The sequence below is a fragment of the Phasianus colchicus genome, chromosome 2, assembly GCF_987193195.1.
Source record: "Phasianus colchicus chromosome 2, bPhaCol1.hap1.1, whole genome shotgun sequence".
Taxonomy (NCBI): Eukaryota; Metazoa; Chordata; class Aves; order Galliformes; family Phasianidae; genus Phasianus; species Phasianus colchicus.
In genome coordinates, this window is record NC_143437.1 from 97008426 (window position 1) to 97023140 (window position 14715).

General features: G+C 36.9%; 1 protein-coding gene across 2 annotated transcripts in view; it reads right to left on the bottom strand.

Annotated features, from left to right (window-relative positions):
- Positions 1–14715, bottom strand: part of ROCK2 (Rho associated coiled-coil containing protein kinase 2) — a 98663-nt gene that overhangs the window by 38098 nt on the left and 45850 nt on the right. For both annotated transcript variants that reach the window (XM_031610715.2, XM_090136369.1), the window contains exons 3-5: positions 10359–10459; positions 4332–4469; positions 1435–1695 (exon numbers count right to left, since the gene is read on the bottom strand). In XM_031610715.2, coding sequence (XP_031466575.1) covers positions 1435–1695; positions 4332–4469; positions 10359–10459 — 500 coding nt within the window. The remainder of the gene's footprint in view (positions 1–1434; positions 1696–4331; positions 4470–10358; positions 10460–14715) is intronic.

Below are 14715 nucleotides of genomic sequence, written 5' to 3' on the forward strand. Positions count from 1 at the left end.
AGATCACCCATTTGTTGATGATGCCTCATCTAAACTGGAGTTTAGACTCTTGCTATAGCAAGAGATACACAAGCAATCTCATGTTTACAACATGATCAACCACATTTTAAAATTCCAATATTTTAGAACTTAACAAACAAACAAAAAAAGCATCTTAGGTTCACCACTTCTAGGCTCCCTAAAGTACCACAAGCACTTTTTATAGTAGATCAACATGAATTTTTGAAACCTTTTTATTACCTCTTCTGATGAACATTAGATTCCCCTAAGACTCACAGTCTAATTGGCTGTGTATTGACAACAATAATTTAAAGATTAAATTAAGAGATCATATACCACTTTTCACTTCTCTAGTTAAAGTAAATACTGTCCACCAAAATACAGGCAACTAAATAATGAAAGTGGAGGTAAACAATGTGTATGCCCTTAGAATAACAGTATCAATATCAGCACAACAGAGATCTCAATAAATAGCTGCATTTGTCAGCAGTAATATGTTGACATTTGAAAGAAAAAAAAAAAGACAGCATTTCCAGATATAGTTGAATAGATATTAACTTAATGCAAATGCAAATTAAATAGATTGCAGAGATTGTACTAAATGCAGCCTAAATAACACAGAAAGAATCTAACATGCTGAAGCAAATAAGCTTAAAAAGGATAAACAAAGAAACCCTTCAAAGGCCTGATAAATGATAACATACAATCATATACAATTTATGAGAATCTGTTATAATTTCACAAGAAGAATATGCTGTGTAAATTGCACGATACTGTTTGTCATGGAAGATTTAAAAGCACAAATTACAAAGATAATCTCCTACAGGAACACAAGGTAGTAAATCTGTTAAAAATACAGTAGTTATGCAACCTCATTAGAAAATTGCATTTGGCTGCACATGATAAAATCTAGACAGTTAAAATATGACATTTTGACTAATAGCTAACAGAAATTTTAATCATTAGATCACATACCACTGCTGCCTTATTGTGACCTCATTTTAATGACCACTAGAGGATGCTATGAGAACAATTAGAAAAAAAAAATAGGGACTGTTCTTGCTATAAAATAATATCATTTATAGAAAACTGTCAGCTTATGAACTATTCCAAGGTTGCTAATATTGAAACTGGGAGCTGTCTAATAAGCTTTTCAGACATTTGGCAAAGAAATGAACCCCAGAAATTCTCAAACACATGCTTTCAAAAATGACAAAACATAGATTTATTTCCCCCTTCCATGTGCCAGAACAATTTATTACAGACAATGTTAAACTATTTAAAGTACTCCTGTATTTAAAGATAGGAGACAAGAAACAGCTTTCCAACCAAGTGGACCATTTGATAAGTATTCCTTTGGGTATTGTAACTCAAGTGAAAACATCCTTAGAATTACAGTCTCATAGATGATAAATTATTCAGTTGCATACTTACTTCATCCATTTTCATGCAAGTGCCAAAATCGGCCAGCTTCAGGTGCCCATGTTTATCTAATAGCATATTGTCAGGCTTCACATCTCTGTGTATCAAGCCCATGGAGTGAATCGCATCAAGAGCAAGAACAACTTCGGCTGTATAGAACTTGGCCCATTTCTCAGGCACATCATAATTGCTCATAAGGTTTACAAGATCTCCTCCTGGCATGTATTCCATTACCATATACAAGTATTTGTCATCTTGAAAGGCACAAAAAAGCTGCAAAATGAAAAAATAAATTAGGAAAAGGAGCAGTTACTTTTCCAAGACAGTAGGAGAAATAATAAAGTACCTGAGGTTTCATTAAACCTGAGTGTACATTTTCAGGACTGATGTAAAATAACTTTATTTTTTTATATTCAAATAATCTACGTTTCTAATTATGGCATAAACCTGAATTTTAATTGGAACTTCAGAAATCCTTACTTTCGTTTTACAGGAAATGAAAAAGATTTCCTGGTTACATCAGTAGTATGACCATCTAAATTGCTGTGTTTCTTGACATAAAAGATATCTCTACAACTGAAAATGCAAAATATTAAATCTGAGAAAGCAGGCATCTTGCAACAATCTTAACATAATTCAGTAGTAAATAGTATATTAGTCTGTTTTTTAATTTCACATACTACAAATTTTGATATAACATCTCCATATATATTTATAAAAACATAAGTTAATACTGACTTTGTCCTAAACTAACACACACATTGAAATGAGAAAAAAATTAAATATGGTTGCACAATCTAAAGGACTTAACAATGAAATTACAGTTGGATTGATAATGCAGCTGCTATGCTTCTTACAGGCATGGCAGTGGCAGTAAGTTTAGCTTCTTTAAAATGTACTTTAGACTTTGAGTAGAGAAATTTCAGAGGATTTCACTCAGCAATGAAACATGGAAGACCACTGAAGGCAGGAAAATTGTTACAGAGATAGGACCTTTGGAGTAGAATTTACTGTTCATTGGTGAAAGAAGTCTTCTGTTACAAACACACATTATTGCAAATACATACATATAACATTGTATTTGTTTTTGCAAATGGATAGTATATAAAATATATAACATAAACATCTATTTGATCATTAAAATCTGAATTAAAATCCAAAATAGTCTCTGTATTCCCACACATAAAGGTGTTTATTTAACACAATGATAAATAGCAATCCTATGCCTTTATACAGCACTTTCAGTATCGGTCCTCAGGGATTTTATAAAATCAAGGTTATTTAGGGCTCTGCTTTCACCTCTTCTTTTACATGAAGGAGCAGGGAAGCTGTGCCATTTGTCCCAGTTTCTATCTCAGAACAGGACTGACGTTTTCATAAAACCAGCTCCAGCCCCCCTGGACCAAAGTACTTATATATATCACACCAATACTCTTCACCACAGAAGGCACAATTGCCACCACATTTTAATTCATTTGACATGGACAGCCTGATCTAGTGCCTTGTTTAGCACATGGCAACTCTGCCCATGGCAGGGGGATTGAAACTAGATGATCTTTGCAGTCCCTTCCAACCCAAGCCATTCTGATTCTATCATTCTATCATCTTCTATATACACATACATATTTATATCATGCCTGCTACACTATCCCTTCGTAACTGTCATACATCTATTTTCAGTTGCACATTTAGTTGAACTGTAAAAACTACAAATACCTCCAAACGTTTGTCAAAAAACTGCAGTAGTAAATTAGTCTGTTTTATTAAGTATTTCTACTGAAGACAGGTAAGAACACAGAATGTGCTCACAAGAACAGAATACCAACATGAAAAAAGTTACAAAACACTTCTTGCATATATAAGGAATATTATGGAAAAAACATGGAAAGCCTAAAGCATGACTTTACTTTCCAGAACTACAGGAGCACAGTGAGTAAGTTTAAATGTTTTAATTATTTAACAAAATAAAATGGTAACATTTTTTCACTAAATATATGCTTTCACTATGCACTTTATTAATTGGTGTAATTTACCAAATATAACAAATTGCAATATTTAGCACTAATCCTTCCCAAAGGAATAATCCAATTTACAAACGTGATAATGAATACCATGAGATAGATGCAAGCAATGGTGTTTAAGAACAGTTGAGAAAGTCAACTCTGCATCAGATGGGGGATATTACTTCTGAGCTGAGATGCAGTAACAGACCACTGAATAGAAGATGGTTTCAAGCAAAGCACTGATAACAATCTTCTGTCTTGCAGGAGACCAGAAGTGTGCACTCCTCCATCTACAATATTGCAGCTGAAAAGCCACTAACAACTTAAAGCATTCATAATACTGAATTCTAGTGATCAACTGACCATACCACCAGGAAAGACTGGAAATAGAGCTGACATTTGTTTCTACATTCATATACAGAATTCTTCTTAGCTAGAAAGTTACCTTACCTCCCTGTTATTCCAAACAGAATTACAGAATCATTTGATTTGGAAGGGACCCTTAAAGGTCATTCAGTCCAACTCCCCTGTAATCAGCAGGGACGTCTACAGCTAGATCATGTTTCTCAGAGCCCCTTCCAGCCTGACCTTGAATGTCTCCAGGGTTGGAGCATCCACCACCTCTCTGGGCAATTAGTGCCTGTGCTTCACCACCCTTACGTGGTTACTTCAGAATTCTGTTGTAATTCCATGGTATGATGTATTTGTAGCGACCAAAATGCAAGTTAATCTACCTTCTAAGATAACCAAACACAGAAAACTCATTGAAATTGCTGTAAACATACATCTTAAAGAAATTATGATCTGAATGTAAACCCATTATTTGAGCTTAGTTGTAAATTCAAGTCTAGGAAAGGTTTATGCCTTTATTACTATAATTATTTTACTGTCATGCATCTTCCTTACCTGAACCACCCATGGACTATTGGCAAAGGCCATGATATCTCTTTCTTCCCAGAAAAAGGCTGAATCTGATCTCTTGATCATTTCAAATTTACTAAGCAGCTTCATTGCATAAACCTTCTGTGTCATTTTATGGCGAACCTAGTGGTTGAAAAGAAGCAACAAACTTTAAGATGTCTTACAAAAAAAAAATCACATTTCTCCTATCTGCACACTACTTGCTGGGATGCAAGGTCTTCACATCTTCATACATTCATATCAAGAACTTGAGATTTTCCAAACCTGAGAAGAAAAACCTGACAGCTGCTCCAAAAAACATAGCAGTGGTGCGACACGGATGCCAAGTGAAGATATGCCACAGCTCAGCCAACTGCTGCAGCTGCTGTTCAACCTCAGAGAAGGAGTAGAAGCCACAGGAAGGACGTGCCACAGAGCAGCAGACACTTTTGTAGATAGATGTTTCACTGAAGGTGAACCAGTGTATGACTGTATGTTCTTTGTCATTATAGCTATGACCACAAAAACGAGGGCTGTCTTCAGTAGCCTGCTTACTCAGATTGAAACTAATACAAAAAATCTTCAGAATCAGAAACACACCTCCTTCCTATTAGGAGCAGGTCTGCTCTTTGCATTTTCTGAGTGAATATACCAACTTCAAGTCACTCAGTACTGGAAAACCAACACAATAATTATGTTTATAGTAAAAAAAGAAAATGTTTTTCTGTGCTCCATTCAGAAGTTTCATCACGTAAGAAGAAATAAAACTTAACTCTTTCGGAAAATCTCATCTGAATATGGACATGAAATGGAATCTTAAAACACAAGCAGTGATGTTAACGAAACACTAAATTAATACTACATACAAAGCAATTACTATTTTAACATTGTTGAGTATTCCTGGCATAAATCAAGGTGAGGACCACTCATCTGTGAGGTGTCTTGAGTTTGCAGAAAAAAAAGACATTAACTCCTCCTCAAGTTTTTGCATGTTTTCTACTTCTGAAAAATCAATTAATTTTTTTGACATCAAAATCAAATGGTTAAGACCTTCTGCTGCATTTTTAGACCTACGGTTTAGTGAGATAAATCGTATCCTCCAAACTGTTACTTTGGTACAATGTCCAAGTTTAAATGCGTTACATGAAATAATGTTTATTAGGCTCTTTTTTTCCTGCATAGATCCAGGCATTTCAATTCATTATATCTGCAGTACAAAGCTTCACAGAAGCACCTATGCGGTCTACCACCATGGGAGCAGTAGCCTCCTGCTCATGGGGAGCTGTAAACATTCATGCTGCTGCTTGAGTCAACAGGAGTGATTTGTACAAACAAAAGAAACTAAGATTAAAAAAAAAAAAATCTCAGAAGGAGTGAAGACACGGATAGAAACAAGATTATCCATCAGGCTTATCCACTGTTCTCAATCTACTGCTTCCAAATCTGGAGCTTTTTCCTCTCAAGATACAGGTTAAGATTTTAAAATTTTTCTCTTAGCACCCTGTATAGTTTAACACTGGCCAACATCTTTTTCTATATAACTAGATCAAAAATCTTCCAACCAAACCTCAAAACAGCAGCACACTACCTACATGCTCCAAGCACATTAACAACTTGATAGTAAAAGTGTCTTGAAAGAAGATTTTGAAAACGACCTCCCTGCCATTTTCTAATCCCGGACAAATTTATTTACAAAGAATTGGTAGTACACCACAAACTGTGCTCCATATTAGGGGTTTTGTAATCCTGTTCAAAAACAGAAGAAGCACAAAGACAAGCAACCTCAATGAAAATATTCTTTAATTGCAAAAGCATTTTCTGTGAAACTGCACGTGTGTCTCTACTGCATTTTAGCAGTTTATGGTTCCTAACCATTGTGCAGTCTTGCCTGGGTGTGGTTAGTAAAGCTGCCTTCATTTACAAGAATAATTATCTCCAATTGCTCAGAAAAAAATTTCCAAAATTCAGCACAGCCTGAAGAAAGCACATGCATAGGAGGAACAAAAGAAACTGGTCTTCTCTGTTCCCCTACCCCTTGTGTACACCTCTCCAAGGAAATACCATCAGGTTATTCTTTGGCTGAATTGTTTCTTGAAAATTTCACCATGGGTTTGTTCTGGCTGACTGTGCCCTGGGCATGCCTGGCAGGTGAACAGACCCACCAGTGATAGGAGTTCATGTATCACCAGCACAGCCCCTGAAGATGCTGGCCACTGGGTTCTTTCTCCAAAAGCTATATTTGTACATACACATATTGGCTCAAATAGCAGATTATTCATGTATTAAACTGTCATGATGCTTTAGTTTCTTCCAAGTGGTTAAATGAACTGCCAAATTTAAACTGTAGCTCACCACAGTACCTCTTAAAATAGGTAGGAAAATCCCTTCATGCCTTCAGCATAAAGTAACATGGCCTTGCTTAACTTATGAAAATGCATTAAGAAATAAGAATTTCCTTCTGCTCTGTTTCACCAGGGACAGACAAAACCATATCAATCTAAGACTTTCAGAAAACCAGTATGCAGAAAATACATTCATAATTTCTACTGTATTCACACTGGATGATAATCTGTAGGCAAAAAAGAAAACAACACAAAGCAACCATCAGATCACATACACAGTACTGACAATGGTACCAAATTTTTATCGTAGAAGGAAACAAAAATCCTAGGATAGAGTTGTGAAATGAACTCTCAGGCTCTGAAATAAGCACAGAAAAAAATCACTTATTAGAGCCATAAGAAGCGACAGATAAGGTATGAAAAACCTGTGGGTAGTAGACCATGACTGCTTTAACTGCACAACTACATCAACAGTGGCTGGGGAACAAAACCTCACATACAAAGCATTTCCTGGAAAAAAACCAAAGCAGCACCTGGCTGTGTGTGCTATGACAGTCACTGGTTTCCAACGCCAAGAAATCCCACTGTATGCAGACTATCACCCAGCCCACCCTTTACTACCCAAATAGAAGGCGCTGGGTAGCTTTCAGTTCCAGCATTCAACCATGTCAGTCTGCTGTCACTGCAGCATACAGGGCTGTGTAACAAGACCTGAGCAAAGGAAACAGTAAGAAGTTTCAGTTTCAAACCAAGAGGATTTTTCCTAAAGTAAAAGCAGAAGAGGCACTCGGGATGTGCTTTCATTAATTAATGCTTCTGCATAAACCAGAAGCAACATATATAGCACCATAATTCAATTTTTATGTCTGCTCTAGACACCAAGCCCTTTTATTCATGCCACTACGTAAGAGAAGTGATCTGGCTGCAGACAGGAAATTCTTAGCAAAGGAGAAGGCAAGCATAGAATTTAATGCTTCTGAGTTTTCAAAATGCCATACTGGAGCTAAAAACTAGAGGGAAAAAAAAGACAAGAAGGAAGTCATAGCTGAGTATTCTACACTACATGTTAGCATGCTCATTCTTTTGTCTTGTGTTTAAATATTACAAATACTTATAAACAATTGTGCTACATAAATCTATTCACAATGGCACATACTGATAACATGATATTCATGAATTTTACTCACGTAGTCAAACATGTTTTATTTATGGTCCTTTCTGTGTTTAGCCCCCAGTGAAGCACATTTCTATTCTGATCACAGAATGTGTTGAAAAATATTTTGATTACTGCAAATCTATCATCTGCAACTGTGGTGTTAACATTACAAATGGAGTAGAAATAGATATAGCTTAACTCAATAGCTTGAACTTGTATCATACCTTGTGAGGCAAAAAATCTAGGTATGTATGCTCTCATCACCAGCTAATATTAGTTCAGATCGACAGTGGTATTTATTAACCCATTGGTTTTTAGCTGTAAGACATTACAGTATCATTGTTTCTACTTATACTTGTTACATTCCAGAAAGAGAATGTTTTCTCAAGCTGGCATAAAGCACAGAAGAGCTCTATATGAACAGAAATTTTGGTCCAGTGTTACTCATTTTTAGCTTTTTTATTCTAGGGGACAACTTAAAGTAAACAGAATTAAAAGCAAATCCCTCTGACCAAGTTCCTGTGCATTTCAACATTCCACTGTAATGATTAACCAAATGAGAACTGAAGACTGTCTTCAGATTACTCCAGGTACCTGGCTGCAGGACTCACTGCTGTGAACAATCACCTCTGCTTTAGAACTTGACAAAGGTATTTGTGACACGGTGCAGTAATAGGAAAAAAAAAAATAAAGTTTTCATTCCAAACTGTAACAAATTAAGAATTTCTATTTAAAGCTAAATGTTATCAAGCAAATTAAACAAACAAACAAGCAAGCAAGCAAACAATTCAATGATTTGCAAAAAAAACAAACCAAAAAAAACAAACCAAAAAAAAATACAACCCCCCCAAAACCCTTAAGTGCTCACAAATTTATATAAGGAAACCAAAAAGAAAAAGCTAACTTCTGTTGTTGGTATTCTCCATTTCTCATTTCCCTCCCTCCCCAGTAGATGGAAGAGGAACTCCAGTCCTTACAATATGATTTTTTTTCTGATTCCTGCTCAAGCACATGGTAAAGGAACATCTCAAAAGCATCTCTAATAGATGCTCTCTTTAGAAGAGCTACACGTGGAAAAATATAATGAAAAAAGTCTAAGAAAATAGTTTAAATGAAACATTTGATAATCGCTGTAAAGACAGAGAGGCCTAAGAGCAGACTGCTTTGTTACAAAGCTCCCTGCAGCCACTTTTTCTCAAGTACACAGGGTTCTGCTGACAGTTTTGTTTTTCTTTTTAATCTCTTGCCAGTGAAGATATAAAAGCAATACACCCATTAATTCTTTAAAGTCTTTATTGAAAACATCATCTCTGGAAATATCCCTCTTTATCTCCCATGAATTCTTCTGGATAGAAACAAAGAGCAGCTGACCCAGAAAGAAACAGGGAAGAGGGAGATACATTCCCGTTACCACACTTGGATGAAGACAGCTTAAAAACCAAAATACATTTATAAAACCTCTGATTGAATTTTGTTAACTGCCACATATGAATCAAATCTAAACTTGCATTTATCCATGAGGCACAGAAATAGTGTTAGGCTAACCACAGCCTTCGCTTACTCCAATTTTCATTTTTCCTTGAAAAACACATTACACAGCCAGGAAGAGTAAGCAAAGAAAAGTTTTACCTTTTTACATTGTATTAAATGGTAACCAGGGATCCACTACTTAATTCATCTAATACACCAGGACTTTGCAACTATTTTGAGACAAAAATACTGCTTTACTGGTAAAGAATGATCAAGACTACATCTGTTTAAGGTAGCAACTTTCATCAAGTCACTGCTGCAAGGTACACAAGAAATAAGTAATAACTACAAAAAAAACTTAAAAGCCTGCTTTTTTTTCTCCCCCATTTCCATCCAATTTCACCAATGCTAGGAGAGAATATACGAATAATCTTATAAAAGGCTAATAAATTTATGGCAATTATACATGGTGCACATCATACAAGCTCTTCAGATACAAGAACTTGCAACATTCCTCAACAAAGCTCCAGAGCACTGCTCTCCAAAAATGTTGTACATTCCAAGGTGGTATGATTTTCCCTGCTTCCTAACACAAAGCTAGCACTCAGCAGGAAAATATCAGTGACATGCCAAAAAACTTCTGCAAATAAAAATTTTAGATACCTTGTGGCAACAAATTAACCAGCTTCAAGTCCTGCAAATTAGCAGGAAGAGTAAAACAACAGTTTTTGCTGCACAATTAGCTTGTTCTTTAATTGGATGATTTCTGACATTCTTATATGTTAATGCTTGTGACCAGGAAAAAAAAAAAAAAAAGTTGTGAACTACCTGTTCCATTTTGCTGAAAGTACAGTAAAATATTTTCCAAGTCCTTCCCATCCAATCTATTACATTTTAAACTTACTTATTGCTTACTACGCATAGAAACGACTCAGGATACAACAAAAATGTTTTCAACTTTAACGTTCTCTGTAAGAATGCATTTTTAGATCTAAAGCATGCAAGAGTGAAAAGGGTTTTACTACAGCCATAAACCTGTTAATCAATAAATGATCACTTTCTTACCAGCTGCACTTCTCCAAAAGCCCCTCTTCCAATCACCTTAACAACATCATAGTCTTCAGCTTTCATTTGTAAAGCTCGTATTTTTTCCACAATCTTCTCATCTGAAACAAAAGAAATAAAAGGTGTGATAATGCATGTATTAACAAAATACACTCATTTTCTGTAATATCTGCCATCTAGATTCAAGAAAGGCATTTTTATCTAATGTTTATAGCCTTCTTGGCAACCTCTGAAATTTATAGTCACCATAAAAAAAAGTTCCTTTCAATATCATTTGGCAAACAATAAACTGTAACAATTGAAATTTCTTTCAGATTTTGCCAGTTCTCATTCTACACCTCTTATTATCAGAAACAACTTCCAGAAAGACCCTGGTAATGACAAGAACCAGAGAATTTTCAGACGTTCATTCATTGACGTTCACTGTGCTGCCACAATCAATTGACACTCCATCAACAATACAGAAGTGTGAAGTGTCAGCTGCATTCATAAGCACTGCAGGTGCAACCTGCTCCTGCACAGCTGGAGGGTTCAACAACAGTCAAATCATGAGGAACACAACTCAAGAACCTCCACATTCAACTTCATGCTACATTGCGCAAGGATTTCAGATCAATGTATTCATTCCATATGACATTAAAATTCACTTTTAGTGTGTTGATGTACCTTCTGGCCATCCTGAAGTGCTTTCTGTAGTGCTCACTGCATGTGTAGTTCTGTACTTTTCAAAATTAGATCTACAATGTTATGGTCAAGGATCCTATGGTGCAATTTTCTTCAGATAAGCTCTCCCTTTTTTTTTTTTTTGGGGGGGGGGGGGGGTGAGGAGAGTATAGCAGTTAGGGGAATCTGCAAAGAAAGCCAATGAAATTCTGACCCCTGACAAATTCCAAGAACGTGCAAGGTCCAAGACTTTAATTTCATAAATGCAGCATGCTAGTGAATGCATTCCTGGCTAAACACATTTAAAAAATCCATTCTTATTGCAAGAACAAACAATAATGGAAGCAATGAATGGAATCCACAATACTGGAGGTAATCTGTCTTGGAGTGCCAAGTCTTGATGCTTCCCCCCATGAATATTTATAGGAAGAACATAAGGGAAAGATGGTTGGTTGGCTTGATCAAGACCCCTACCAGCAGAAAACATTAAATTGTACGAAGAGCTGTGGATGCTTACATTCAGAGTGGAGTAGATACACAGATTGTGAGACTCCTGCTTAGGGTCAATAACTATGGAATTTGATCCTAAGAAAGGAATTAAAAGGGACTTCAGACTTAATGGGGGAAGAAGGCATGAGAGAGACAATTAATTCTGTATGACTTTAAGATGACACTGTCAGTGGTAAGTTAATGATAATGAATATCTGGTAAATAGCTTAACCATTTCTACATACTCTCGAAGGGCATCCTGGAAGGATACAAGCAATCCAGGAGAATCCTGACTATCAAGATGACTTATTTTAATCCAAGCAAGCAACTAATCCAATTGGGGAGACACTCAAACATGTTGCTCACAAACAATGAAGAATTGGTGAGGGATGACAAAAATCAATGTCAGCAAGCGTGAGTTGGTGGCATTTAAGATCCTGAGAAAACTGAGGAGGGCAAGCTGCAGACCCTGGACTTCAGGAGAACAGACTACAGTTTGTTCAGAGGGTTTACAAGCAGGATCCTCTGGGAAGTTGCTGTGGAGGGTAGAAGAGTGGGTTGATCTTTGAAGATGACGTGTTCAGAGCATAAGAACAGTCTGTTCTAGTTAGCTAGAAATCAAGCAGGCATGGCAGAGAGCCAGACAGGCTGAATGGGTAACCCCTGCCTCAACTCAAGCACAAAAAGCAAAGGTTTGAAATGCACAAACAGGACTAGGCTACCCAATATCCAGCAGGAATGTCCCAGACATGCAAGGGCAGAACTGGGAAAGCAAAGATGTGAGTTGAAACTAACCAGAGTTATGAAGGGGAATAAGCTTTAATACAGTAATAAAACAAAGAATGAGGCAAACGTGGGCCCACCACTCTCAACAGCACAGTGGATTTAATGGTAAAGATCACAGAGATCAAGGTAACCATGTCTTTTTTGCTTCTGAATTTATCGACAAGGTTCATAGGCCACCCAGCTCCCTGAAGCAGAATGTGGGAAAGCAAAGCAAGCAGCAAACTTGACACATCCTCTACAGTGGGACAAGAGAGGATACATTTGAGGGTGCTGAAGGAGCCAATCAACACTGTTAGCCAGCTGCTTGCCTTCTCTGAAAGGTCGATGTAACTGGGGGAGACTCCTGATGACTGGGTAAAGGTCAAGCATCATGTCTGTTTTGAAATCAGAGCAAAAAGGACAATCCTGAAAGGCTGGAATCACAGTCTAACCCCATTCCCCCAAGAGGATGGAGCAAATCCTTCTGGAAGTCAATTTCCAAAAACACGATGGATAAGAAAGAACAGGAATGGCCAAGATGGATCTACTAAGAATTAAACCATGTTTGATCAATATGATTGCTTTCCATGATAAGAAGGAAAAGCAGTACACATTTCCTTTTCTTGACTGTGGCATGGCTTTCAACACAGCATCTCAATGAACCTTTGTAGCCAAACTGGGGTGACATGGGAATGCATGGAGAAATTACAAGATGGGTGGAAATTCAACAGAGGTCAGTGGTTCACTAATCCAACCGGTTGCCAGTTACAAATGGCACAACTTCAGGATTGATATCAATCACTGTGTTTTTACTAATGGCCCAGAAGATATTATCGGTTTCCTCTTTGCACATTCATTGATAAGATGGTAGGGAGCATCTGAAATATGGGAGGGCAGGGTTGCTCTTAAGAGGGAACTGGAAAGGCAGAGATCAACAAAGCCAAATTCAGGGCCTTGCATCTGGGATAGAACACCATACAGTAGTACGTGCTCAAAGCCACCAAACAGAAAATACCTTAAGAAGGAGGACCTGAGAGCTCTAATGGACAACAAGATGAACACATAAACAAGCATTAAACCTTTGCAATAACTGCATCCCAGGCTGTTTTGGTAAACACACAGCCAGTAGGTCAAGGGCTGTGATTCTTCACCTCTTTGTTACTTATGAGACTGTATCTAAAATGTTGTATCTAGTTTTGGGCTCCTCAGTGCAATGAAAATCCTAAAATACTCCTTGGCCGATAGAAGGCCACCAAGATGCCTGGAAGGTGGGACCACACAATGTACTCCGAGATGATGACAAAGTAGGGAAAGAATCCCCAGAAAGACAGTGGTCACCACAGGTGCAGACTGACCAGTGGAGCTGCAGAAACTCCATCCTTGGAAATTTTAAAATTCAACAGCACAAGGCCCTGAACAACCTGATTTAACACCTGAAGTGCCTTTGAGAAAAGAGTTGAACCATTTGACCTCGAGAGGTCCTTCCCAATTTAAACCACTCTAAGATCCCAGGATTCTGCCAGCTTTCGCTGCTGCTGAACACACATCAGCAACTAAAAATTTCTTCTTCTGGGGAAAAGAGTAGGTATAAAGGGATAGAGAAGATAAATAGTAATATTTAAAAACTTCAGAATAATCAGGAAAAGAATCTATCCATAGAGCTGTAAAGATAAAGGCAATTAAAAATCTTACAACTTGAGAAATGTGCTATATTTTGTGTACCAGTAAGACTGAGCAGAAATCCAGACTGCAAACAGAAAAAGAAGTTGAGAGAATGTTTTCTATAGCAGATTGTGAAAGCTTGACGTATAGGACAGCAACAGTGGTTCTCTCATACCAAGTTTATTATTTTGTTCATAATATGAACAAATTTTGCAATTTATGAAGAAAAGACTGTGCTTAGAAGCATACTTAAATAGAAATCAGAAGCTTTGGCACACAATAAGGAGGATCATCGCCAATTTACAGGAAGCAGCAGTAGAGGAGTATCAGCATATTTCAATTTGAAGAGAATGTGCTGTTCTCTGATATCTCTGAACACAGAACATCACATCTCACGAGGGAAAGAAATCACATGAATTTATTTTCAGATGTTTCTGTGATGTTTCAAGTGTTTTGAGATGTGTGAAATGAAATGGCACAGATTTAAATACCTAAGGGTAGGGTACAGTCATACGTAACTCCATTATTGGTCAGAACCTCAGGAAATTGCACTCAAAATATTATGCAAACATTATGAACAATTCTAATACAGTCCGAGAGAAACTGTTGAAACATCAGACATTGTAGCCAAGCGTGTATTATGTATATTAAATATACATTATCTGTAAATATATATAATGTATGTGTATGTCAACAAATGAGATGGCAACTAGGAATTAATACTTTTATCATTGCTGCGTAACATTAAGATAGTCCACTAAGATTTAATGATCTTAAA